A 27,894-nucleotide genomic window follows, 5' to 3' on the forward strand; every position below is an offset into this window, starting at 1 on the left:
CCCGGAATCGTCCCGCGGCGGCACCGAGATGGGATGCGATGGCGGCACTATCCCCAAGCGGCACGAGCTGGTCAAGGGGCCCCGAAAAGTCGAGAAGGTTGGAGGGGGCGGCGTGAGGGCGGCGGGGAGCGCGGCCCGGGGCCGTCGGACCGGCTCTGGGCGCCTGGGCCCTGGCTTTGGGCCCGCGGTCCGGGCGGAGGCAGGCCCCGCGGAGGCCCGGTTGGCCCTGCCCGTCCCTCAGTGCCTGCGAGCCGGGCACGGCGCTCCTGGAGCTGGCAGCATGGAGGAGAGCGTCCTTCTGCGTGGCACCGGGCCGGCCGGCGGGTACCGCCTCGGGGTGGCCGTGCCTGTGGCGCCAGCGGGCAGCTACAGCGGAGACCCCGTTGTCTGCGGGAGGGTTCCGCTGCGTGCGTGGGGTTTGGGGGTCTCCTGCGCCTAGGGCTGTGGTATCTGCTGGAAACGCTTTTCGTAGGTCGTTTAATAGCGTGGCTGGACTGCTGGTCACTTCGGCATTCCGTCTGTTTGCATTCTGAATGTTGCTCGTTGCTCAGGATGTTTTAGGGGAAGGGGTATACAGTGGCATCACATGTGTGAATAGGGGCGTGAAGATGGGGAAAAAATTTACAGCAAGTGGCAGAAGACTTAGGCGAATTACACATGCGGATATAAAATAAGTAAATAAAGTCCATCTTCTCCCCACACCTGCCTGTCAGAGTAGCTCTGAACCTCAGCTTTTCTTCTATGCCTAATGTGTCGTAAAATTAATATTTTCAGACTGGAGGTTCAGGTAGTGCCCTACCATCCCCAGATTTGCTTTTCTTGTTATCTTATTCCTTACAGGGAGTGGAACTGGTAGTTGACCCAAGCAGGGAGGGTGTGTAGAACTAGAGAGAAGAGGGTAATGGAAAGCAAAAAAAAAAAAAAAAAAAAACAACAAAAACCCCAAAAAACAATAAAGAAGGAAGTGAAAAGGTGGAAGTGGGAAAGAAAACTGAGTTAGAGTTAGGAAGATAGGTCCCAAGTACCAAGATGCAGAAACACGTTCAAGAGATAGAGGCAGACCCTCAAAACTGGTCATGAATTTTGCTAAAAGGTTTCGCTAAAGTTACTGTACGGATTAGCTTTGAGTGCAGAAGGTAGCTTTGGTAAGATACATGGGGATTTGATTAATGCTTCAAGTATTACTTGATTTTCTGTTTAAATACTTTGCAAATATAAAAGCTGTTTTAAAATCATGAGGTTTTGGGGTTTTTTTCCCTTCAGGTTGACAAAAATGCTGAGTTGGTGGCAAGATGGTACTACTGTGCCCTGAGTCAGGAGAAGTTACGTCGGCCAATTGTAGCCTGTGAGCTGGGCAGGTATGAATGCTTCCATATGGACTGCTATATTAAAAGGTGCTAATTTATGAATAAAAGAATGTTAGAAGAATCAAATATGATTACTAAAAATTTTATATTATAGGTTGTATAATAAAGATGCCGTCATTGAATTTTTGTTGGACAAGTCAGCTGATAAAACTCCTATGGAAGCTGCATCACATATCAAGAGCATTAAGGTAAACAGGTTGTGTCAATATTAGATAGAGAGTGCCGTGAAAGTGAAAACGGGCTACAAAACCTCGATTTGCTTGTGTTCTTGCTAAACTAAAAAAAAATCTTAGGGAATGTTATTATGGCTCAAAAATCGTTAGTAAACGGCTTCAGGCATGCATTTTTATCTTTCAGAATGTAACAGAACTGAACCTTGCAGATAATCCAGCTTGGAGTGGTGATAAAGAGAGTATAAAAGGTGACAAATATGATGATATCCAGTCTGCGTGTTTTATATGCCCCGTGGTGGGATTGGAAATGAACGGAAGACACAGGTCAGTGTTTAAGGCTCTGGATTTTGTTTTTAGAAGCAAGTGTTAGGCTAAACCCAGTATAGAGCAGGTGAAAACGTTTGAACAGACAACATTGCAAATCTTATACTTGCTCAAGCCTTTGTGGGGAATGTTTGTCCTCCAGTCAGAAGGAGGGAGGCACTTGATGAGCTGCAAGACTTTGTAAAGAGAAAGTTAGCTGTGTCCTGCAGCCCATTGCAGAATTGTTTCGGTGTTATGTCAGCACGGCGCGTCTCTCACTTTCTCCCAAACGACTGTATGTCTTGTCGTCTTTTCTTTGAAGGTTTTGCTTCTTGAGAAACTGTGGCTGTGTGTTCTCTGAACGTGCTCTCAAAGAAATTAAATCAGAAGTTTGTCACAAGGTGAGTTTTTCATCAGCTTTAGTAGCAACAGGGTCACATGTGACCTCCACAGCTAGTTATACAGCTACAGGTACGTCCCTGTGTGTGTATATACAATTGCATTCACATCCCCTGTTGTAAAGTGGGGATTTTTATCTGAAAGTGCAAATTGAAATGGACCTTTTAAAAGTTCTGCTCTATGCTGGCCTGAAGGAATTCTATATGGGGATTTTTAATAAAAATGTGTTTCTAAGTAGTTGTAAAAAATAATATTTTTGTTCTCAGAGGCAGTTTGATTTTGTAATAACTACTTTAGAAATTTCATTTTTTCAAATATTTGGTTATAATTTCAGTTTTAAAAAGAGTGATTGTTTTTAGTTTGGGGTATTTGGTTTGGTTAGTTTGTGGGGTTTTTTTTCTGAGTGCATGTGGTTTGTGTTTTATCGGTGTCCACTCTGTTTAAACCGATTACATTTTCAGGTAATCTTTTGATCCCTGTATTTTTAGAGGATATTTGCTGTTGTCTTTTTTGGGGTGAACTCTTCAAAGAATTTTCAGCAATTACATGAATTATTGTACAAAATACTGACTGCACTTCATTTTACAGTGCTCGTTTGATCTTGTTATACAGGTTTCTTTGTCTCTAGGGGCAATGATAAAAGTTGCAAATACTTTCTTTTTTCCTATCACTACTTTTATTATCAGTGAGATTTGTGGTCATAGTTGTCACCATTTAGGCAGAGTTATTTTTCAGCAAACACCCTGATATTAGATAGAATATACAGTATAATTATATTAACAAGACTTGTGAAGGAAAAACTTTCTCAGGAAGTTGTTGCAGGTGATATGGAATATTGTTGGGTTTAGCCTCATACTACTGCATTCAGTGCTAATTTTCTCCTGTAGAATACCAGTGTAGTCCTAATGGCTTTGCTTTCCTGTTGGGAGATACTAATTTACTTTTAATAAGGTTTTTTGTTTGCATATAAATTTTTGGTGATGGATGGATGTAACTTGATTATTAAATGCAGGAATGGGATGTTTTGTCCATAGTTTGGCCAGTCTGATGATCTGATAAAGAAATGAATCCCACATGATTTCTGGGCTTTTTTAATAATCAGTATTTAGCATCACCTCGTATTTGCATGTAGCTGTTTTCATGTATGTGTGAATTCTTCACAATATTCAGAAGGATGCTTCTAGAAACAATGAAGTGGATATAATCTAGCCTGTCATCTTTTCATTACCTGATTTTTGGTGCACAAAGACAATGGCAACCAGCTGGGAGAACATGTTTTAGTCCACATTTCCTTTGATTAAGGTCCAAGACTGATTTGGTAGATTTTTGGATATATACTGATAATGTCGTCATTCTGTATTTGGAATCAAGAAGGGGACAGATCCCATCTAAATAGGATCATGGGGAGCTGGTTGTTGTGCTTTCTGGTAGCTAACAGTTTGTATATATCCAAAGCACTAATTAGCAGCATTCCCCCAGCAGATTCTATCTTTGTGCAGCAATGGGGCATATAGTAAAACGAACTAGAACTAATGAAGAAGGAAAAAAAAAATGAAGTGTTGTGTACTGTACATATGCTAGGATTAGAAATTTTTTTTATTAGGAAATAGAATCCTCTTCTGATACATGCTCTTTAAAAACAAACAAAAAAATTCAGTACAGGACTGTGGATTGCCATACATATGTTCCTACGGGTGCTAACTGCTGTATTTTAAGAATTACAGTATGTTTTTGGGAAGGTTTTTTTGAACCAAAATCCAACCTGTGAGATCCATGTGAGCCACATTTGGGGTTTTTTTAATGTCCCTGCCACCTTCTGCCTGCCAGATGCCCAGCCCTGTGTGTCCCTGCCCCATCTGTGTGTGTGGAGGCACTGTTATGTGACTTCAGAGAGTGACATAAAGAGTACTTCAAAAAGAATAATCTTGTGTTTGCTTGTTTACACTGTGTGTTCAGTCAGGCTTTTCAGCTGGCAGGGTCTGTGTTTTCCCTTCATCCCAGGGGATGAGGTTTATAGCGTGGATGTAAATTGGAGAAGTGTCAGTCTAGGAGCTGTATGGCGGTTCTCTTCCCTCCTACTGTGAAATTCAAGAAAGCTCTTTCAAAACAAGTTGTTCTTGTGTGTTAATTTTGCCTCTGAGCCTGCAGAGCAGTCTCGACAGTCTGCTAAATTGTAAACAGCAACCGTTTCCCGAAGGACTTCGTCAAAGAGACGCTGTAATGATGCGGTGAAAACATTCACCGGGGAATACAGATACCCAGCAGCGCAAACAACACTTCTGAGTCCTCACCTTCGTGCTCGTATACTTGAAACTAGATCATCTGAACTAGATAAAGAAAGTGTATTTACATGCTACAAGATGCATATCGCAAAATATTGTGCATCATGAAACTGTAGGAAATTTCTCTCCTGGGTTCAGAGCAGAGGGTTCCTTCCTTTCCAGGCCTTCTGCTTGGCTCATGGGAATGCTTACCACTTTGTGGGACATCCCACAGACAATTGTCTCGCTGCTCAGCTTGCTTCTCAGTTTTTCCTGTAGCAGCTCATACAAGAACAGAGCAATCCATTTGCCCAGTGATCTGCAGATCATGAAGTAAGTGTTTAGGAAAAAATTGAATGCGTACACAGATTTTGGCTAACTCAAGGAAATGGAAAACACCAAGGTGAAGAATTTGGCAGTCCTTGGTTTATCTCGACAGTGGTTGCTGTAGTACTAGATTTGAAAGGCTTTATGGACTCTAGGTACAGGGAGGGTGAAGTGGTCTTTCTATCCAAGTTCTATTTCAAAATACCATATTTTGCCTCAATAGAAACCTCACATGAAGAGCTGACACTGTTAAATACAGGCATTTATCTGCTTTCACTGGAATTGTTAAAAAGACTATTGGTACTAGGGAAAGGCACAAGAATGTGAGGAAACTGTCATGGATGGAGGGCTTTTAGTAAGCAACTGTAATTGACATGTGAGGACTCTTTCTAAGTGACTTGCCTCACTCAGAAGTAAACTGTCCTTTCTTGCTTTGCATCTTAAGTGTCAGTACACTGAAGGATTCAAATTAAAAAATAACATTAAAATATGAAAACTAAGGCCAACAGACAGTCAGACACCGTAGCAGTGTTGAGAGAGATGGGTTCTTATTGCCTGAATGGTAAATACTTTGAATTGTCTTGCCAAAATACAAAACTCCCTGGCCAAAGATTTTTTTGAAAGACCAATGAGAATGTTTTAGTGGTGGTTTATGTCCGAGTGTGAGCTTGTTAGATTAAGTGCTTGGGACAGTTTTTGAAGCTTCTAACTAGACTGAAAAGAGTTGACAAAGAGCTTTGTCTAAAGCAGAGCAACTTAGGAATACAAACAAAACTTATAATGCCTTTTTACACAGATGTGTGTTTTGTTTGAGCCATATTTTTGAGGTTTTATAGACTGAGGAGAGAATATTTAAACTATCAGTACTAAGTCACGCTAAAATGTGCAGGGTAGACCTTTCAGTCAGCAGGAAGAGAAACAACTTTGCTTCCAGATAATGGAGTTTGGTGATGTGTGCTCTGAAGCCCTGAAGATCAGTTTTGTGTTGCCTCCTGCTTCCTGTTCTGCAGGAACAGGACATGGAAGTTGTCAGTTTAAAATTGGCACTTTTGAATAGGATGTTCTCACCTATTATTGTGAGACTGCTAAAATTAAAAGAACAAGCAAGGCTGTTGTACTCACTCTTTTTGTATTTGATGGGATCTTGAAGATTGTAAATTAGTGCTAATCTAGGTGTTGGTCTGTAGATTTTGGTGGGACCCAAAGTGGTTAAATGTTTTGAACTTCTGTTCTAACTGGCTTCCTGATTCTTGCATGGGCAGTTGTTGGTGCCTGCTTGTTTGGAAGTCTGCTGTTTGACAAAAATTATGCTTTCAGAAATCATGGAATAAAAGAATTACCTAGCCGTGTATAGCGTTTATCTAACGTGGCTTTTGGGGGGCTGAAAAAGGCACTGTTACCAATCTTTGATGTTGACTTTCCTGTCTAAGAAGTTACTATGGGTGTAATAGTATGCTAGGGGTAGTTTATACAGGGTAGTGGTTATTGAATTTGGGGTGGAAGCCCCAAATTCTGGGGGTTCAGGTTCTTCTGGAAGTTAAGGACAAGATTACATTTTAAAATGTCATTTCTTGTATCACTTTAAAATTTATTTGCAATTGTTTTCAGAGTCAACAGACTCTTAACACACACTTGAAATAGTACCCTAACTATTACGGTCTGTGCTGTATAAAACACTTAATCAAATGTTTAATTTAGATATAGAGCTGTTGAACGTGTGCCCCGGGCTTTTTGAAACGGAAATTATGCATATGTCTTTCAGACATGGAGTTAATGTGTGTGCGGTGTGTTACAGAGCAGGGTTTCCTTGAACAAGGTCACATTGACACTGTGCCCTTAGATCAACAGTCACCAAAAGTTAGTAAACATTGGTTGCTGAGATCTAAAAGCTGTGACTGATCTACTCTTAACACGATAACGGGTGCAGAACTTAGTGAACGCTTTTTATGTACGTTTCAATGCTCTCGGCTTTCACAGTTTTACTGCTTATTTTTTTTACTGTTGTTGGAAGTAAAAAAAATCTTTCAAGAATATAATGTGGTTATGGTTACTCAGAATAACTAATAGAATACTGTTTCTTGATGACTGAGAATGGGGTGGATTCATTATGATTTTCCTGGGGGCTTTATATATGTAAAATTTTTTTTTTTAAAAAAAAAAAAAGGCAAAACTCTCTAAAGAAGGAGGGACACGCTCCAATGATTTTCCTGGATTGACGTGGATAAAGTCATACCTAAATTCTGTTTTTGAGGGCTTTTTGTGCAGATTTTCTTCAGTTCGACTGGTTCAGTTTCTGCAAAACAAGCCCATGTTGCGTAGTGCCTTGCTGTTGCATTTGCCCTTTGGGTTCAGTTCAGAAGTGATACAGGACTGTTGTTCTGTGTGTCGGTGACAGAAGGGTAACGCGAGGTACTGGCTTGCTGCGGTGACGGTACGGGGAGCGTTGCATTCCCATTTTAAAAGACAACATGGAGGAATAAATGCTGGCAGTGCCCTACAGCGGATTGGGTGTGGTTTGGAGAGAAATTAATTATGAATATTTCTATGATTAATACATGCCAGAGACCCATTAGCTGCAGTAATGGTTTTCAGAGGGACTGTCAACAAGCTCAGTGTGAACATGCTGTATGGCTGCTTCTTTTACCTTTCTATTTTCCCTTTATTTCCCTCCATAAAAAAGCATTTCCAGCAACATTTAGCCACAAGCCAAGTCCTGGATTATACATGAAACTGAGTACAGGCCTTTGGGTTGAGTTTGTGAGTTTCTGTAAATAAATAAGGACCAGATGGTCTTTCTTTAGGTTAAAGTTCATTTGAAAGAAATTATGTTTCCAAGAAACTCCTGTGAGAAAACGAGCAGTATCGTTCCAGGAACCTGGGAACAAGTCTGTAATAAGAAACACTCATGTTCTATTGTTGGATCATTTGTTGATTCATTTGATTTTTTGGAAAAACACAATCTGTAAGTCAGTTTTCTTGTAAAAACTGAGCGATATTTTGGGTGTATGCTGAAGCTTACATCTAAATTGCTCCTAGACATCTATTTATAACTTGTAGTTTCTAATCAAGTGAGCTTGTAAGTAGCAAGATATATTTTATTAGTTCCCATCGGAGTTTATGCCAAATAATTGGGAGTTTATGCCAAATAATTGGGAGTTTATGCCAAATAATTGGGAGTTTTTTTGGATTTACTGGAATGAAACTTTCATCTGCATTCTTGCTAAAATGCTTCTAAAGGAGGGTGAACAGTTTGAAATGACTTCTCACAACTCAGATTTCTGCTAGTCTCTTTCAGTCAGTAGCACCTAACTAAAGACCTTTGGAGGCAGGGTGTAGAGATGGTCTTGTGAGACATTTAATCCTGTGGAAGAGCTGTATAGTAGGAAGACCACTGCCTATATCCTCTCTGTTTCCTTATATTACCCCAATCTTTCTAGTTGCCCAAGTGAAAGGATTAACTTAAGAGTCCTGAAGAGGAAAGAGCAACTCCTGCCTGGAAAAGGGCTGGATCCTTGTTCTTTTTGTGTTACTGTTCCCTAGTTTTGCCCGTGTTATGTCTTGAAAGCCTCCTTACTGTGGACCAGTGAGTGCCGCATTTGGTCTACAGAAGGTTTGGTAAATGAGATGCTTGTCCTGGTTGCTGCTGGGTTATCTCCAATTGCTGCAGATTGTTGCAGGGTTCAGGGAAGTTTTGTTTCCCTCAGTGGCTTTTCACTCAGTTTTCCTTTGTTCCCTGGCCTCAAATTTCCCATGTCTCCTTGCCCTAAACTCCTGCAGAGACTCAGAAATAGGGACTTAAAAGTAAACACGCATTGCAGAATCCCTGCTACTGTTACAGGCACACACGCCCTTTTCATTAGGAGCAGAGCCTGAGTAGTACAAGTGATGTTGCCATGCTACACAATGAAATTAGAGATACAGCTGGCCATGAGGGGGGAAAAAAAAAGTGAAATGGACTGTGTCTGAAACTGGTTGTCACTTGCTTATCTACAAGCTCTGAAATTATAGCGTGAACTTCATTAGTCAAAATAATCTATTTCATAAGACATACAGTACATATGACTTCAACTCGTGCTCTTCATATGTTATCTTTGTTCCGTCATTGCTTCTGTTTTATTATTTTCATGCCATTTAGTCCTTTTTTTGGCTGCAGACATGAGGAATATGTGTTTTTCCAGTTAAATAAGTCACTTTAAAGGATTATGAACTTCCCCGTTGTCTTCACTAAATTATAGATTTAGATATGTCATTTTCTTTGAGAATTAACCCATTAGCAGTTGTTGCTCTTTGTTTTCCTGTAATAAATAAACCCTGTTTATTTCACTGGCAGACTGGTAGTACAGTATTGTGCGAACCCTCATGCTGTAATGCACAGAGTGAAGTCTCTGGCTAAAAAAGTTAATGGTTTCTGTCAGTATTTTGAACAATTGTTTAGATGTTAAGCTCAAACATTCAGCTTCATGTTGAAGTAGTTCTCTTCCTGAAGACGCCAGTGATCTTCAATCGGGACCTCTGCCTGGCGCAGTACTTTAAGCCTGTAGCGTCTCTCTAGGCAGTCCATAACAAGTGGGTATGTTGCAGGCTCAAATTTGTTGGCAAACAAATGAGGTGACTCAATAATCCACTGCAAATCCCCTAGTCCATAGACACAAATGTCTCTGACGTAATGACCTGCAAAGACAAATTGAAGGTGTCTGAACGCAGCAGAAAGCTGAACAGAATCAGTTAAATAGTTTGACCCTGTATTGTCACTAACAAAAATTACCTCTTGATTTCACATAGAGCATCACTGAAATATATCCAGATGGTAATGCTAGATGTTAAACATAAAAGCAAGGGTCTGGTTTGGTTTTTTACACAAATGGGTATATGTTACCTCCAGCTGCTTCACTGACATGTTGCTCTGCTTAATATTTTGTCTTTGCACATGCTGAAGTTCTGATTTCCACCCTCTATTTGGATACCTGTTTAATCATGCAGTACTTCACTGTGCTGAGTTTATGCAGTTACCTATTTAATTTTTTTTTTTTTATGCTTTCCGTGTGGTCAGCACTACTCTGCTTTTTATTATTGTTCAAATTGAAGAGATTTAACCCCATGTTGATGAAAGTATCTGGCAAACATGCTTGTCAAGTAAACCCCCTACTCTTCACTGAAAACTGATCGGTCAAGTGAATGCGTTGGTAATTGGAGGATGAAAGAAGGGCTGTCAGCATATGGATGCTGTGACAATCCTTGCGAGAATATATCAGAAGCTATTTAGATTGGATGCAGTGGAGTAATTTAGTAGGATGTTAGCTGTTTCATTTGATACTTTCAATATAAAATATATATGACCACTGAGGCACATCTAATAGCTAGTTTAAAGCATAATATGTAATTTGCAATGAATGCTAGTCAGTGAATCAAATTTGAGTTTGTGATCAAAATTCACATTACCTTTGCAACCTTTGTGTATGATTCCTTCTCGATCTTTCCATTTAATGGCTCGTATGTTTCCTTCCCAGTCTGCATTGGGCGTAGCCCCTGGAGCATCTTTAAAAACATGAAGTTCTAATAAGATTTCTTTCTACTTATTACAGGGAAAATTTTCACTGCTCAAGACTTTTTAAATGTATCCCCGTTAAGTATTTATTTACAGATGTTTACAGCCTAACAGCAAACATCTTTCTCAGTTTAATTGCTTTTTTTTATTCCTTGAGAGCATGAGCTTTCATGTAGAAAAAAAATTTACTTTTTTTTTTAATCAACATTTTTCTAGCCTTGTAGCTAATGGTCTGCACCATAAGCAGTACTTTTCTGGAGTCAAGCTGTGTTTCTCATCCATCAGGAGATGTGGCTTTTTGAAAGGGCAGCATCAAGGCTGAAGAAATTACCTTATTGATGCAATGCAGCTCAGTTAAGCGGTAGTGTTAAGCTCTGAATTGGAGCTCGCTAGTTCTCTGTGTCAGAGACCTTATTCATAGTTAGGGTTATTCATAGTAGAAATAACATATATCTTACCATTTAAACGATTCAGTGTGACCCAGTAGTGTTCATCCGGACTGTACGTGTCTCTTGACCATTCAAGCAAAGCTTTTGCACGTGCATCAGTCAATGTAAACTCTACAAATTCTTTAGTGAGTATGTAATAGGCACTACCAAAATATATGGTCAAATTATGTGGTGGTTTATCTTTTATATTCTTTGTTGGGTACACGTATGACATTCCAGAATGTACATATTCTCTGTAACTAACCTGTGTCCTGTGTTTCATATGAAGTGGTTGCACCACCCCAGGAGTCATATTTTTGCCATTCCATTTACTTTTGATGTATTGTATAATGTCTTTGTTTGTTTTAATGGGATAATCTTGACCACATAGATTAATAACATAATTCCACTGCGTTTTGGAATGAACTAGATCTCTCATGCAATTAATATCAGCTTGTAATCTCGAAAATCCTGCATAAACAACATTTTCTCTTTTTGAGGAAATAAAAATATTTTCAAAACAATTAACGATGTTTTGTACAGCAGCTTTATAGTCTTTTGGTGATTTTTCATCAACATGTACGCAGTAAATATTCTGAGGCATATAAATAGCTCTTAGCAGCTTTACAAACATTTCTAGCTCCTTGTGAATTGTGATAATATATGCCAACGAGAAATTTCCTTCTTCATCTGAGAGTGGTCTTGTGATAAAATGCAGAGTCTTCAAAACCGTGGAGCAGTTGCACGAAGTATGAACGCAGCTGAGTGTTTTAGGTTGGTAGGTATTCTGACAAAAGTTTCCAATTTTAAAGGCAGCAGTTTTCCCCACAAAAAGAGCTGAACAAAGTTCATCCGGGTAAAAACCACACTCTGCTATATTTGCATTAAATTTTTGTTCATTGGGCTCTTCAGTAAGCATATTCTTTAGGTAGATAAAAGTGTAGATGAACATACAGATCGCAATGCAAACTAAAAATCCTGATTTTGTTGCATCAAGTGGGTTCATCTTTTATATTCCTCTTCTCATCATAGTTTAATTAAGGGTTCAGATTATCTGAAAGGAAAAGTGAGATAAAGAAAAGGGAGAGAACCTTTTTGCCCTTTTTTTTTCTTTTTTTTTTTTTTTTTTTCCCCCCTGTTAGTGATTCATTTGTAAGTGTTGAGATTACTCTCTTTCCAGGTACTAGGAGGAGCTCTGCCTGTGCTCATGCTGCAGTGTACTTGGCCACTGGAAATGGTACTTACAGAGCCATGAAGCAGTCTTTCTAGGACAAACAAAATTATCCAAAGAACCCAAAGTGGCTTTGTACACTTCATTACTTGAGCAAGGGGAGGCCTAGCCCGTTGGATAGAAGTTTCTTCTACTTTGAGGCAATGTATGTGCCAGTAGGTGAGTCCCGTGCCATAGGTTGGTCACGATCCAGCTTTAGAATAGGGAAGATGTGTGAGCACTGTGTGCTAAGGGACAGCTGCTGCTGAGCTTTCCTTAAGGCCTGGGAAACCTTAAGTTCTGCCGGAGGACCAGAATTCAGTAAATTCAATCAGCAGAAAGTTTATTAAATAAACAAAAGGAAGAGACAAAAATGTAATCCACAATACACTGGTTTTTATCCTTATAAAGTCAGCAAATGTTTCTGTCTCTTTGAGAGATTTTATTTTTATTCTGGCATCTTTGTATTAGTGCTTTGGACAACAGAACATGCGGACAACACTCATTTTTAGCATGTATGCATATCCTGAGATAAGTGCACTACTGCCAGTATCAGCATTCAGAGATAACTGTAATTTGCATCTGTATTGGCATAGGAGTTTTTCCATTGTGACTTTTTTTTTTCTTTTGTATACCTTGTTGAAAAGGCAGTAGAATGAGGGTGAGCCAGTCCTGAATCCCACAGCAATTACATGGAGTCTTTATGCTTGTTTAAGCATTTGGTATAGAACTTCCTAGAGAAAATACCAGGGGTGGGGCGAGGGTCCGTCATCTGCTTTTAAGATTAATAGTTAAATTAAGAAAGATTTTTTTAAGATTTATTTTAAAGATAATTAATTTTCTCTTCTTTTATTCAATGAATTTGTTTTTAACAAAATTTGTATTTCACCTGTAAATATTTCATGCTCTGCAGCCATCAACATCACAATGTATTTTGGTTTACATAGGAATAGAGAACAAGCGTATTTTTATAAAGGTAGTTTCTTAATAGGAATGCTGCTGTGGTTAGAAGGCTCGCTGTGGTTAGAAGGCTCTAGGTTTTCATTAGAAAGAAATGGAAAATACTTTTTTAATGAAAACTCAGAATATGTCTGTCTTAAAAGCTTCAAAGTAGAGGGCGTTGTAGTTAAAGTAGAAATAAGGCATAGAATTTAAAAAGCATTGAGAATACAGAATTTGAACCAGGAGAATGGATACTGTATATTACCACAATTTTAAAATCTTATTAGGCTGTTGGGAAAGAATGTATTTATCTTATTGTCCTTACTGGTATGCACTGGATTTCATGCTGGAAGAATGCCTCTTTTCCACTTAGCATTCCAGAAAGTGAAGTCTTATGTTAGGTGGAGGGTTCATCCATTTTGCTCGTATGTTCTGCCAGTGCTCCTCAGTCTGCATCGAATGCACAGGCCAAAGAAAAACATTAGGAAGTCAGGTCCCAGAAGAATATTTTTTGATTCACAGATCCCAAGGAATACTTTTCCTGGGTAATCAAGCTTGACATGAGTCTTTCATCCATTTGAATGAAAAACTTCAGCAGACCAAATCCACGTCACCCTTTCAGTATAGTGAGGAAAGGAGGAGAAAAGGAACACCTCTGAAAAGTGAAAGCCAGGATTGTCACAGTAAAAAACAAGTATAGCACTGCTGTAGCCTGCTAGCAGCTGCCTACCAGACTGAGAATAGATTGCATCAGGGCCACGATGTACCCAATAGCAGAAGCTGGGGAGAGGGAGTGTCTGTTAGCAAAGCACTGATGTTTGTGGGCCTGGAGTCAGAAAAACTGTGTTATTCTGAGTGAATGATTACAGGAGGAGCATTGAGGTTGCTCTGAATTAGTGAATGTGATGACATCGCTATGGCATGTCACAGGGAAGGTTCATTCTGGACATAAGAATTGCTGAAGACGCCTGGCAGCTGTAGAAATGTTTGGGACTTTGTGTACAATATTGAACATCTGTACAGGATGAGTGCACTCTTTGGGTTTTTTCCTTAAATACATCTCTGTGGACAGGTGGCAAAGGATAGTTCCCTAGGGAGCCAAGCCATACCCTGTTTGTTTCATACACTTAAATTTTTATTACCCTTCAAATAATGGCTTCCAGGGATGTTTCAGGTTAAGTGTATTCTATGGATTTTTCCTATTGAACTGCGTGGCATCAAGAAGCCATATTTTATATGGCAGCATAAAAGTACACAAACAGCCCGTTATCAGGTAAGAAGAAACAATTTCTTCTCCAGTGTTAACGTGTTTCCAGGGAATGACTAAATGCTGAACCCTTGCCTATTTGACATCTTTTAGCCTCGGGGTATACTATAGAATGAAAGCATTGGCTTTCCATTAGTGCTTTACCAGATTTAGACCTAGAATTGCAGCTGTTAGTCCCATTGTGTATGAAATTTGCCACTTCAAAGAATCCTGTAGCCCCTGTGCTATTGTCTGCTGTCAAGGACTATGCTACCATATTTCCTCCTGCCCCTGAAGAGCAAGATGTCGTACTGTTGAGAAGATCCGCAGTCCAGGCATAACCCAGTCTGTGACTATCTTGCCTTTTGGTTTTGCTAGGTATTTATTGTAATCAGAATGTCTTTCTGAAACTCAACCTTTTCGATGTTACGGATAGGTTTTCTAAATCTAGAGGATGGAGTTGTCTTAATTTTTAGAACTACTAAGACTAGTGTTTGACATTCTTCAAAAAACAACCTGTTTGTAGGGATTTTCAAGCGTCTTTGTGGCTGCTTTTATGTATATTACTTAACAGAAAACTGTTATTGTAAGTGTAAGCTCCTCCCATCTCAATTAAAAAAGGGTAAACTCTAGAGAAAAGTGGAATTACGATTATGCCTGAAAACAAGCCTTTGAAATACCATCTCAGTTCATCGAGATCCCATTAGCTATATACTTTGCTGTGCATTTCATAGTAACAAATCATTTTACAATTTGCTGTTTCTTCCTGCCATAGGATCTTGGACTGCATCATTGCACCTCTAAATACTATATTTTGTCTGTACTCTTTGTGTCTGCTTAATATTAAAGTTTAGATAAAATTTCGTTCATATGAATTCATAATTCAGTGAAACAAATAACTTGGGAGTGCTTCATCTTCTAATAAAATGGTTAAAAGGCATTAACTCATTATTTCTAAATTTATGTCTGTTTTTTTTGTCTGAAAGCTGTTCATGCAGATGTTAGTATAGACACTTTATAAACAAGCAATTTTAAAAATTTAATGTTAAAATCAGTGCTTTTAACTGCTTTTTATGTTGCTTTGCTTTTTGCTTGAGCCTGGCTAAGTATGCTGAGTCTGCTTCTGTCTTGCAACATGCATCAAGTAAAAGAAAAAATATCTTCATCAAACCAATTAATACTGCCGTAGAAATTTTAAATCATTCTTAATTAAAAATACTGCATTGGCGTTTACTGATACATATTCAACAGCTTTGTGGAGGTTTAGCTGTTCATCTTTGCTATTTTTTCTGTTTTCCTGTTACCATTTTTTTCCTTGTGTATTTGACCTCATAACAATTTAAAACAGATATTATGAAAGCTATTTAAACCCTTAAGTTATAGAGCTGTAAAAAAATTACGTTGCTTGCAACAGAGCATACAAGTATTCATAAGTATTGTGATTTTATGATACAAACAACAGTAGTAGTGATGACCTCCATCCTATTGTAAATCTATGACAAAGTAAAAAAGAAAAACAAAATTAACCTTATTGAAGATTTGAGTATTTTTTTAAGTGAAACGGTCCTTCTGAAGTGAAAATATTTGTCACTTTACAAAATTAAAACATCTTGTGTTTTAATAAAGGAAAATCAAAACCCTGAAGTCCTACAATGTAATTTATTCAGCCTTACCTTGTACAAAATTAGCCAGGAGACGGCAGCATAATAAAAATAGAGAGTCGCATTGTCCTTCAGCAGAATTCAGACAGCATTCTTCGTTCTGTCGCTTGTGTGGAGATCTCGTGTAAGTGAAAGGGGTTAAACATTAACGTGAATGTTTTCATTTAAGACTTCATCTGGCTTCCCGCAATGCTTAGCATATTTATTCTGCAGTAATGCTGTTTGGCTTCAGAAATGTCCTCCAAGTCACAATAATGAGAGAAAACTTGAGCTTCTCCAAATTCTGTTGCCACTCTTTCCGAGACAGCCTTTAAAGGACTGAAATCAGACTTTCAAATATGTGGAGTACATTGCTGATGATTATAAATAGTGTTGCTTTACCGCAGAGGCTTTAACCTCTGCTCTGCTAAGGGAGCATGCTGGATGATGAGAACTAGAAAGGAAACAAACCCTCTCCTCCTCCTCCTCCTCCTCCTCCTCCCCTCCCCAGTTCTTAACTGTTTACCTGCTGAAACTTTCCAATTTGCAGCGCATAAGTATAGCAAAGAATTGCCTCTGGTCATTTCTAGTAGCTGGAAGCTTAGAAAATAAAAAATGAAATGCCTCCCTCAGAAACGGAATGTTTGCTGTGTTGCTACCTTTTATAAAGGTTCTTGGGGTTTTTTCTGAGTGGAAAGTTCGCAGCTTAGATTTATTGGAATTAGGAAGCTTTGGGGTTCTGGAAAAGAGTAAGAAGGCTGGTGTATTTTGGACATATTTGGATAAAAATAGCATGCTGGTCAGAAATAGAGAGAAGACCTCAAAGTGAATTAAGGCACAGCTGCAGATATGGCAGCTATAAAATTATCATTGACTTTAAGGGAAGCTCTGTAAATAGAGGCTTCTGCTTGGGCAGTGTTTTTGTAGGAGGTGCTACAACTTCCAAGGGAAAGTTCACGTTCTGTGAATCAGTATGTAGGAGACTTTCCGCTCTTCCCAAGTCATTTACTCTTTGACCGATTGCATGTCTCGGTAGGGTGGCAATGCCAAAAGTTGTGTTCGTCAAGTCTTACACTACTGAACTTCTAATGAATAAGCCTCTGGAAGAGTATTTCTCTTAAGGCATGTTTTTAGTTGACTGTTATAAGAGACAGTAATCTTTAGTACGTGACTTTGTGTGGCTGGTAAATGAATGGTGATATGATCCTTGTTTGAATAGGATGTGTGTTTAATCCTCGTTCTAAATGCTGCCCTGTTTAAAGAAGGCCAGTCAGGTGTGGTCATACATGTTCCATAGTCTGGTGGAAATTGTTTTGGAAAGGTATTCATGTCTTTATGCATTTCCCAATAATGGTCATGTTTAGGAGACTGCAGGAGTTAACTTACCACTTGCAGTTCGGAAAAGAGGTTTCAGGTTTCTTGTAAGACATTAAACTGGAACATTGACATAAACATTTAGATATGAAAACGTATTTGCCTGTTTGTTTGTATTATAGTAAGACAGATGGAACTATGTCCTAGATGCTGTACACAAAAAAAAATCCTCTGTCAAAAGTAGTTTACAGCAAGAAATAAGGTACAGCCATTGTCTTACGTAGTTGAAACTTAAGTAACTGTAAACTTTAGAATTCAGGAAATCATCTTAAACTAAGTTTTCATTATTACTAAAAAAAAACCCAACCTCTTGTATTTTATTCTCTAAGAAAGATAAGAAACTACCCTACCATGTTAAAATGGCGTGAAATTTAGATCTTCATCATTCAAAAAAGTAATTTTGCTGTTTTGCTTACTACTTTAAGTTTAAACGATCATATTTATGCCTCAACTAGTATATATGTCTTTTACAGCTTATAATCCCTTTATTGTTCTTATCATTTTGTGTCTTGGGTTGTTTTAGGGTTTGGATTTAGTTGATTTCTCTGTGTGTGTATGTATGTATATACACATGGGATGTGTAGGATACGTAAATTTATGAGTATCAGACTTTGAAGACTTTTTGATCATACCTATAGACCTTTTAAGTAATTCCTTGATGCAAGCGTGTTAAGCTATTTAGATATAAACTGTTTTGAACACATTTATAATTGGACCCTGAAAGGGGGTTTAGACAAAAATCAAGCTGCTTGTCCAACATCATCTGTAGTTAACGTCCCACTCGTCTTCAGTTACAGACTGAATCTTGCATTCAGATCTGCAAACTGTGGCTCTAATGCTTTTGTCCCTTTCCAGAATAGTTTTCAAGTTCAGTCTGGTTTATGAATGTCTTCTGTTCAAGGTGCTGCAAAACCAGCAAGGAACAGCAAGTACCTTTATATGTATTTCAAGTCCCAGTACAAAAAAGGTACAGCAAGGGAGACCCTGTGATACCATAAAACAAACATGTCCCTCACAAGGCCTTCATCTGATGGAACAATCTTTCTGAATTTGCAAAACTGGAATTTCTTTCTGCTTTTCACCTCAGCATTTCAGAATGTTGAGATAAAAATCTTTCCTTTCTTGCGTGAAGAGATAGGGAGCTTTTTAAAAAAATCAGAATTAAAGCTTTGCATCCAGCAGTACTGACAGTTGAAAAGTGTTTGATGCACATGTATGATGCAACAACAACTTGTACCTGCTGGAGTTCATGAAACCTGGGAAGGTGGAGTTGGTGCTATGCCTATAACTTGCTGGGCTTAAAGTATGTTTGGAAGGATAGGGTCTCTGTAATATAATCTGGCTGCTGTCATGGGATAAAGTTATCAGTTTCAGTGAATGGAAAGAGGACAGTGTCTTTATTTCCCTGTTTCTTGTAAATACTTTTCATTTTAGAACAGTTCCACCTGTGTTTTCCAGATGGGAACTTGGATTTGCTTGCTTTTTCAAAATTCAGCATTTACTGAAATAAGAGTCCTTTGAAATGAACTTCTACTCGGGGGAAGTGTCCAGTTATTTTTGTATGCTTAACAGAATGTACTTTAAAAATTACTGCAGAAAATACTATTTTATTCACTAGCCTGTAAGAGGATGCTGGTCTCTCATGCTGTATTAAGAAAACACCCCACTAGAAATGAACATGTAGGGCTTCTTTAGAGTGAAGACAGCTGCCAGTCGCTCCTGCCTCAGTATGAAGACTGATTGTCAGGATTTTCTAGACTTCTCGCTCGCAAGTGTCTGAGGTCATACCAAGCTGGTATTTCTAACACTAGCTCATTGAGTAGCAATGGAAAAATTTGGGCTACTCATCGATTTCTTGTGTGTGACTTATTATTCTGCCTGACTTACTTAATATGCATCTGTCTAACCCTTGCTTCGCCTTCATAATCTCTCTGACCGCTTGCATTCAGATTCATTTTTTAAACTGTTCATCACTTGAGCAGACTGTAGTCAAAGTACTGTCCATATGTGCTTTCATTTGTTTAATTCCTACTGCAAATATGTGAGTAACCTTTCTAAACCTTTGTTTAGAAAACAGAAGAGTAATGACAGGGGCAGGATTATAAACTAATCTTGCAGATTAACAGAAAGCTTCTGGATTTAACAAAATAACAAAAAAAAAAAAAAAGGAAATTGAGATCTTAGAAAAGAAAACATCATAGTCAATGTGTTGTGCTGGCTTCACCAAATGATTGAAAATGCACGTAGCAAAACATCTGTGTCTTCAGCTGGCAATGAAGCACATTACATGCGTTATCCAGATTAATTTATAAATGTGCTTTGAAACTTGGTAGTGTTTAATAAATCAGATGAAGGACAACAGGATGGCAGTGCTGGGTTAATGAGTAATGCCACTTTGACCTCTTTTTATCCCCATAGTCATTTAAAAAAATAATAAGAAAAGGAAAGAAACAAAACAGATTTTCCTGGTGCTGTCTGCTCTGCACGTAGAGGAATAGCACCTTTGGGGTTGTTCCTAGTCAGTGTAAGGGAACTGCTGCTACTTGTACTGCGAAGCTGAAAGACAAATTCTAGAGCATAATGCTTAGATCTTAAAAAAAAATGCATTCATAACAAAAAAAAAAAAATCACAAAGTTACCTTAGTATTTTGGGTTTTAACTATGGTGTTCAGAAAATTGAGTAGATTCTAGTTAGGACTACTTTGTTTAATCTAGTCACTTTTATGCCCATTTTATGCTAGTAAAAGAAGGAACCCATGAGCAGAAAGTACATCACGGGACCTTTTCTTGAAAGAAAAAGTATTAGTAAAGAGTGTTGTTTATAAGGGACTGATGGTGAAATAAATACGCGATTTCCATAGCCCTATTGCATGGAATGGGGCTTTGAAGAAGAACAAAATATTCCTGTATTTCTGAATTCTTTTAGAATTTGCTGTGCAGATGGATAAAAAGCAAGCTGCTTTTAAATGTGGTTATCAAAAGTTCACTGGCAAGATAGGTATTTGTGCTCCTTTACGTGAAGAGGGATGCTGTCAATCAAACAACAGAGATTTTTCTCCTTGGGGAGCTTAAGCACAGTATTAATTCTAACAGAGGTTCAACAGCATAAAGATCTTGAAAAAAATAATATTTTGTCTTCTTTTTTTTTTTTTTTCCTTGAAGTGTGGTGTTCCCTTTCAAGAGGAAGATGTGATTATCCTTAATGGCAATAAAGAAGATGTGGAAATATTGAAGAAAAGAATGGAGGAGAGAAGACTTAAAAGTAAATTAGAAAAGGTAATATTTTATACATTGTTTAAAACAAAATTGAAAGAATTCTTGTCTGTAATGCAATCTGCTCTCAGATCGCATAGCTTTGCTAATCTTTATGCATAGTGGAGGATTTACTCAGTAAACTGTGTATACTTCAGTGCTGCTTTTAAAAGTAATGAGATTGCCTGCATATTTTACTAATAGCATATTGAAGTTGTGTGTACTGAAACTTTTCTTTGACTAGCAGGCAGTGCATAGTGCTCTGAAAATCACAGAATTCAGTGCTACGGGTAAAATGGACAGCTGTATTTTAGGGTTTTTTTTCTCAAAACAAAGAGCTTGTGTTAGTTAATTCTAGTAAGGAGCAGAATCTTACCTGTATTTCATATGGTAGTTCCTGTTTTATTGTACTGGCAGGTTGTTGGTTTTTTTTTTTATCTCCAAGTATCCTGTACTGGCCACTGCCAGAAACACAATATTGGGATACTTAGGTTCCTGGTTTGATTCCTCGTCTGATTCTAAAACCACTGTCTGGAAATTTTGTCGAGTCCTGAGTGATTACTGGTGATGCTAATTCCCACCATACTGTTCAGGTCTTCGCATTTCTTTTTTGTTTTGTTTTGGTTTTATGCGAAGTGCCATGGAAATAAAGTCATTGCAGCTCTACTCTATGCTCTACTGAATAGTACTGCTCCGAAGTAGTGGTTGTCCTGTGGTGCTGTACCGTCACATAACAGTTCTGCCTATGGGACATTTTTCAGCATTGCTATTTTTTTTCTGAACTGGCGTTGCTCTTCTGGAAGATGACAAAACAAGCAAAAACTTCAGTGTTAAGTCAGTCCAGAGTGCAGACAGGTTTAGTTGAATCTCTAGAGCATGAATCATCATCTGACACTTTCAGCACCTGAGACTTCAGATGGAGGTTGATCATCTCACCCCTGTTACTGTGCTTGATTTTCTCTGCCTGTAGGATTAGATGGCACACAAATGTTTTCCTAGGTTGTTTTGAAATACAGTTGTTTACTCACCAGCGAGCGCATGATTCCTTCTCGCCATAGGGTCTTTAGTCCTCTGCGCCAACACAGCATCATTGGGCCTGGGCAATGCCACAGAAGGATGGTTACCCACAGAAATCCTGCTCTTCTGCTTCCTCTCCGTTCATAGCCTCTGCACGTAGTGTCCTGTAGCTTCTGCTGTAAGAGCAGTACTGTAAATCCTATACTGTCTCTTCAGATGTTTGTTGTTTGGTTGTTTTTAGTACTTCATAATCAAAGATTTGAAAGAATTTTAAAGATAATTTGACGATAGAATATTCAGATCTCAGTAGTTGAGTAATCAGCCCCAAAAGTAGTGGTTGGTTACACTTGGTTTTCATTAGGAAGGTGGCCCTAACAAAGCACTTGCAGTGTTGGTTCAAATAATTTGGAATAGTCTGAAAGCTGGTGCTGTCCCCAACGTGTGCACAGCAATGTAGTACCTAAGTGTGCTGAGCATTTCTGCCTCTTACAGTGTCAGCAGGGTCCCTCTGGTGGCAGACAAAAGGAAATTATGCTTTGGTCGTTGGGCTCTATACACCTTGGGTGAATATGCACATATGTTTTGTTTGTTTCTGATGGTTTTTTGCAATACTGCCTTGCCTTATTGCACCAGCTGGAACCAGTCTTCTCTGCTGTCACTGGCACCATCCGCTCAAATCTGAGATCTGTGAGCTCTAGTCCCAGTATGAGAAGACAATTTCTAGTTTGGGGTCTCTTGGCGCTGCTGCTCAGACCTCTGTTCCTCAGTTCCTCCTTTCGGCTGCGGGAGCAGCCTAAGCTGTATTTGGAGCAGGAAACACGAACTCCTTTTCTTTATACCCGTGAGACAAAACATAAGGAAGGCGCAGATAGCACTAGTATAAAAAATTATTCAAGCTCAACTATATCATATGTGCCCATAATGAAATGTGTATAATATATATTCATTGTGTATAGTACATATGCATACGTATATTTACAAACCTCTCATAATTCAGATGCCAGATACTGGGAGGTAACTTTTCTTTGTCAATCCACACATAATAGCAAGGGTGGAAGCACCCTGAAAAGAGGTTTTTGATGTACACTGAAGGGCACCAGGAGAGCCGAGTTGCTTTTAGAATAGTAACCCTCTGCCACCACCTTCTGGCTAAGCTTTGCAGCAACATGTGGTATGGCATTTTTTTCTCGAGCATTAATCGTGTGGTGGCAGCAGGGATTCTCCTAAAATTTATAACGCATTTAAATATATTTACTTTCATTGAATTTGTATAGCTTGCTTAAAATACGTACACCATTCTGAATCCATAGAGAGTCATCTTTTGTGATAATAACACCAATGATACATCTTTGGTTTTCAGCTTGTCATTTATATATTCAAAGCCAGTAATGGGATTCATGTTGCTGTTTTGGTTTTTTTGTGGTTTTTAATCTTTACAAACAGGAATTAACTTGGAAAATCTGGTCCACAGATGCTTTTAAAAAAAATGTAGGTTAACTGTTTGCCTCTTTTCTTCCCAAGCAATCCTGCAACAAAAGGCCGAGTTGTTGAAAGTTACCCAGGAGAGATTTTTTTATTAACTAAATAAAATTAAATGTATATGAGATGCAGGATTATTCTGAAAAATTTATTGAAAAATATCTTTATTGATTACAGTTAACTGTATCCTGTTTAATTTACTGGTAATTAATATCCTGTGCAATTTACTGTCCTGCCATGTGGGTTCAGAATATCAGATTACCTTAATGATGATAACGCACATACACCCTGCAAAGTATACAAATCAAAATACCGTATCCAGACAGTTTAGTTTTGGTCTGCAGGTTTTTCCGTTAGGTGACTTCAAGGTTCCCAAGGTTACTATTTTTCCATATGGAAATAATAGCGAAAGTGTGGAGCAATATTGTGGAAGGAAGAGTTCCACAGTTTAAGACACAAAAATGTACTAAGTGGAATTGTGTGTCTGTCAAAGACAAGTTGGGAATTGTATATCCTTTCACTGCCTTACCGGATTTCCACTTGTGTTGTTTCAGAAATCAAAGAAATGTAAGTCAGCAGAGTCAGCTTCTCAGCAAGATACCACTGAAGGTAATGTCTGAGCTGCAAATTACATGTAGCCTTCTGAGTCATGAAGCAGATGCATGATTTCATTTTTTTTCTTTCATAGATTCTCCAGGTCCATCAAAGGTTAAGGATGGAAAGGATAGTGTCAATTCCAGTTCTGGGGAAAAGAGGCAGATTATCTTCACCAAAAGTTCAGGTTGATGTTTATTCTTTAATCTAAATGTGAAAAATGTGAACAAAAAGTTCTGCTGTGAAAAATATTGTAGGAGAGATCCTTCTCTGGCTATTTTGTACCATGGTTTTCAGAAGCTTTTGTTTTCCTGGTTTGGTTTTTTTTTTTTAATCTTTCTCAGTAGTAAAAGGTCAGCTCCTATCTTTGAGAGCCATAGTGTTGTGGCTCACTTCTTCGAAAAAGGCTGTTTTTCAAAAGTCTGTCCTAAAAGGCTGCCTTTCCAAGCAGGAGTAGGAAGCTGCCTCATGAACATGAACGAACCTCCTTCTTCGATGGAAACTGTAGTCAATTAAACTTTTTCTTACGACAGAGCTTTGCTTTACAGTCTGCAAAATCTACAAAACTGATGCTACAGAAAGCGTGAGGGCTTCTGTTTGCCCATTTTTCCTTATTCTACCCAGCTTGCCGTTGTCCCATCTGCTATCCATCATCCTATACTCTGAGTAGATAGTCCATAGAGTAGGGACTGACTTGCTATACTTTCACAAAATACCTAAAACACCAGGATCTGTGCTCACACTTGTGACTGGCAAGTGCTGTAGTGATACAGGTAACTAATACAAATAATAAACGCTTTTTACCACATTGCATATTTTCCTTCTGTGAAAGAAGCCAGGTTTACTTGTTTAGGTCATTCCAATACTGCTTTAAATTGGTGACAACCAACTTGAATGAATGAGATTAGAGATTCAGGCGGTGATACAGTCGAGGGTTTGGTGTATGTTTTATTGGCTAGGAGGTAGTTGAGGAGAATTAGTCATTGTTCTCCTGAAGTACAAGTGGTCCAGAAGTCAGTTGGGGCAGTTTATTTCAATGAAGTGTATTAAAATATCCCAAGCTGATGACCTGACTTTTAGTCCTCCGTTTTAGCTGCTAATTTGCTGCGTGTCACTGGGAGCAGTGGAATATAACTCGGGATGTACTGGTGTAGTCATGCAGCTGTGAGTAAACTTGGCAGCCCGTTAGTCCAAAGGATGGTGTGCTCTCTCTGTGCAATATATATAATGTTATTTAATGTCTTAAATTTGTACTGGTGTTTGCATACACAACTATAAGAGCAGGTACGTTTTTAAACTCAGTCTGAGGTTTCTATGTGAAGTACTCAACCGTGAGCGTTACAGCCACAGAAGAAGTCAATATGATTTGTTTGAAGAATCTGAGAATAGTTAAATGATGAACTGTACGTAAATGTTAGAAGCTGGGAGAATTTCCATCAGAAATGTCTGCCTCTCTGCTGCCTTTTTATAAAGGATAGACTTTTAAAAGTATTTTATTTTGGATGATGATAATTGCTCTTGGATGTTTAGGAACCTAGTAATTCTAATAATGTTTGATGTATTTTTCTCTTCCAAGAGTGTGAAAGAAAAAATATGCCTTTTGAAATGCTGGGTCATTGGTTTATGTTTCTGGCAGCAGTTATGTTGACCAGCAAGAGGTTAAGAGGAGAGAGGGAAAATAAAGAAAAATCCACGGACTGAGGAATGCCAGTAGCATAGGAATTAATTTGTGAACATGGCACCCTAAGGTTTCTGGACTTGCAGTGTTCATGTTCATTCTTTCAAATCCAGTTTTTGGTAATTCTTTCCAGACAGCTATTGGTGGCATTAAAAGCCACATTCTCCAAATATAAAAAGGGTCTGATCTATGATAATTTGGAATTGCACATGTAACTCCTATGATTACATGCAGAAATCAGTTCCGTGCATGTTCAGACAGGCTCCCTACTAGCTGTTTACATGCCGTTGTGCCTAAGTTTAAATATGTAGTTTCTACAGACTTCGGTGTATTCATTTCTTTGCACATGCTTTTTAAAATACTGTCCTTCAACTTCAGAGACGATTAAGTAGTTGTTAAGAGGGAGAAGGGGCTGGTTTGTAGCAGTAGATATAACACTGAGAGAGATGGTATCGGAAACAGGGATGGGCATTTCTTACCCCAGATGTAAAATGATGCAGGCCATTGCTATTGGTCATAAATGACTTTGTAAAGAGTAAAGGGAGGAGAGAGAGTCCTTAGGGACAGTATGTCACAAGTTTAGCTTTTGTCATTTGATAGCTAATTTCTAAACAATACTTCGGGGTGGTGGAATACTTTTGTGTTTCTTTCTTAAGACTAGAGTTCAGAGCCATTTTTCACTTAGAGGAATAAATGTTGTCAATGCTGAATTACAGTGCAAAGGATTTACATAAGTAGGAAAGAATTCCTCTCTCCAAGATTTCTAAGTGCATTTTGAGTATAAATTCTAAAAGTTAGGAACATGTTCGCTGTTGAGTACAATTATGGGATATAATCGCGATAGCCCTGAAAAAAACACGTGTACTGCATCTCTGTACGCATTATTTTTTAAATACTTTATTCTGTCTTTATTTAAATTCTTTTATCATTGTAAGCTGTTACGCGCGCTTCATTCTATTCCTTTTTCTCTGTCAGATAATGAAAATTCAGCTGTACCAAGAAAAGTCAATAAAGCTGCTTCTACAACTACGAAGAGATCCATTGCAGACAGTGAGGAGAAATCTGAGGCGTACAAATCTATTTTTACATCGCACAGCTCAGCAAAACGTTCAAAGGAAGAGTGTTCCAATTGGGTTACTCACACAGCATACTATTTCTGAAACAATGATGAGCCTGATTGTAACATTCATTACTGCTTTCCTTCCCTAGGGCTTTTTCTGTACAGCTCTGATACAGAACTTTTGTTGTAATCTGATGGTATCTAGAGTTACTCAGTTTGTAAGTGGTTTATAAATTTGTGAATAACTGATGAACTTGTGTTAGTTGCAACTTCTGTTAAATAAGAAATGGGTCACCAGAATCCGTGTTGTATCAGCAAACCTCATTCTAAAATAATGGATTATTTGCACAAAAATCTTTCTTTTCCCAGTTGGATGCTGTCATTCTTAGTCACAGAGGCTAGTGTCCTGAGTAGTAGGAGTGAGGGTAGAAGGATCTGCCTCCTGTCCTCTTCTGTTGATGTTTGCCACAGCTGTAATTACACTTTTCAACATATTAGTACAGAAATTAAAACTTTTTTGAAACTTTCTGACAGTAAAAAAAGCAATAATGCTTTTCTTTTGTACTAGCTAACTGGGCCCTCAGTAGCACTAGTATATGTTTCTTAAAGGTTCTGTAGGTATTTTCAAGTAATTCACCTTTTGATGGAATATATGAAAGCATAATCATGAAAATGTTTCTACAACATTCTTCTTGTATATATTGTTGAGGCCTGTTTTTAATAACAGAGTATTCACTTGTAAATCATAATCTATAAAGACAAGCCTGTAATAGTAAGGCTGTTTCTTTCCCAAGAAGGTTTTGGGGGTTTTCTTTGTGGGCATGTGTTTTAAAGTTAGAAGTATCAGGTCTGAGCTTTCTTTCTTTTGTCAGAGGATCGGAATACAGTAGAACAAAAGTGTGTGTGTCCTTACTTTTCTGCTGAAACAGCAAGGTTCTGTGTACATCTCTGAGGAGCAATTTGCCATTTTGAATTCAGCAGCTTACATGAAAATACAAGTATTTCCACAGGGTGAGAGAAAAACAGGTGGTGACAGAATAGGAGCAGGCAGACCTTAACTGGTTTTGTAGGGAGAAATGATTGGGCACCAGTGTCATGGAAGTCAAACCCGTTGGTGGGTGATGGAGGGAACCCTGCAAGGCTGGAGTCAGCTTCTGAGAATGTTTCTCTTTCCCTTTGCAGGCAACTGAAATGTGCTACTTTCACCACATCTGTAGTACACATTGTTTTATTTTCTGACATAAAATTCTTAACAGCAAGCAACTATTTGACTCTTAATTGCCTGTTACAGAAAGATGCTAAGCATGAGACGTCATTCAGTTTTGCTTTTATATTTATGTTTTTTATCCCAGTGATGTTGATTTAAATAAAATTTGCTCTTGCCATATGACCGTTACGCTTCATGTTCAGTTGAACGGAGACACAAGTGCTTATTTTGTCAGTGTTAGACCAGACTAACTTTTTATGGGCTTTCCTTTTGCCCTTTTATTCTTTGCTTTGATTCCAAACACAGGAATCCTTTTAAAATGTTAATGTTTCATAGCAATGATTTAATGGCTGAATATTTGAGTTCAATAATATCTACATGGAATGAGCAAA

The 27,894-nt window shown here is 38.4% G+C and overlaps 2 protein-coding genes across 2 annotated transcripts; one reads left to right on the forward strand and one right to left on the reverse strand.

Annotated features, from left to right (window-relative positions):
* Positions 1-27,682, forward strand: RTF2 (replication termination factor 2). Its single transcript, XM_086474627.1, has 9 exons — positions 1-97; positions 1,264-1,358; positions 1,462-1,555; positions 1,725-1,864; positions 2,166-2,244; positions 20,378-20,491; positions 23,518-23,572; positions 23,652-23,744; positions 26,211-27,682. Exons 1-9 carry the CDS (start codon positions 29-31, stop codon positions 26,393-26,395), a joined length of 924 nt encoding a protein of 307 aa, XP_086330753.1. The 5' UTR covers positions 1-28; the 3' UTR covers positions 26,396-27,682.
* Positions 9,275-11,809, reverse strand: LOC104349128 (putative beta-1,3-galactosyl-O-glycosyl-glycoprotein beta-1,6-N-acetylglucosaminyltransferase 7). Its single transcript, XM_009954569.2, has 3 exons — positions 10,834-11,809; positions 10,270-10,365; positions 9,275-9,501 (listed from the first exon to the last, which is right to left on the reverse strand). The coding sequence occupies exons 1-3, from the start codon at positions 11,807-11,809 to the stop codon at positions 9,275-9,277; spliced, it is 1,299 nt and encodes a 432-aa protein (XP_009952871.1).
* Positions 27,683-27,894: the final 212 nt, after the last annotated feature.

The sequence above is a fragment of the Leptosomus discolor genome, chromosome 17 (assembly GCF_034619465.1).
Source record: "Leptosomus discolor isolate bLepDis1 chromosome 17, bLepDis1.hap2, whole genome shotgun sequence".
In the NCBI taxonomy this organism is placed as follows: domain Eukaryota; kingdom Metazoa; phylum Chordata; class Aves; order Leptosomiformes; family Leptosomidae; genus Leptosomus; species Leptosomus discolor.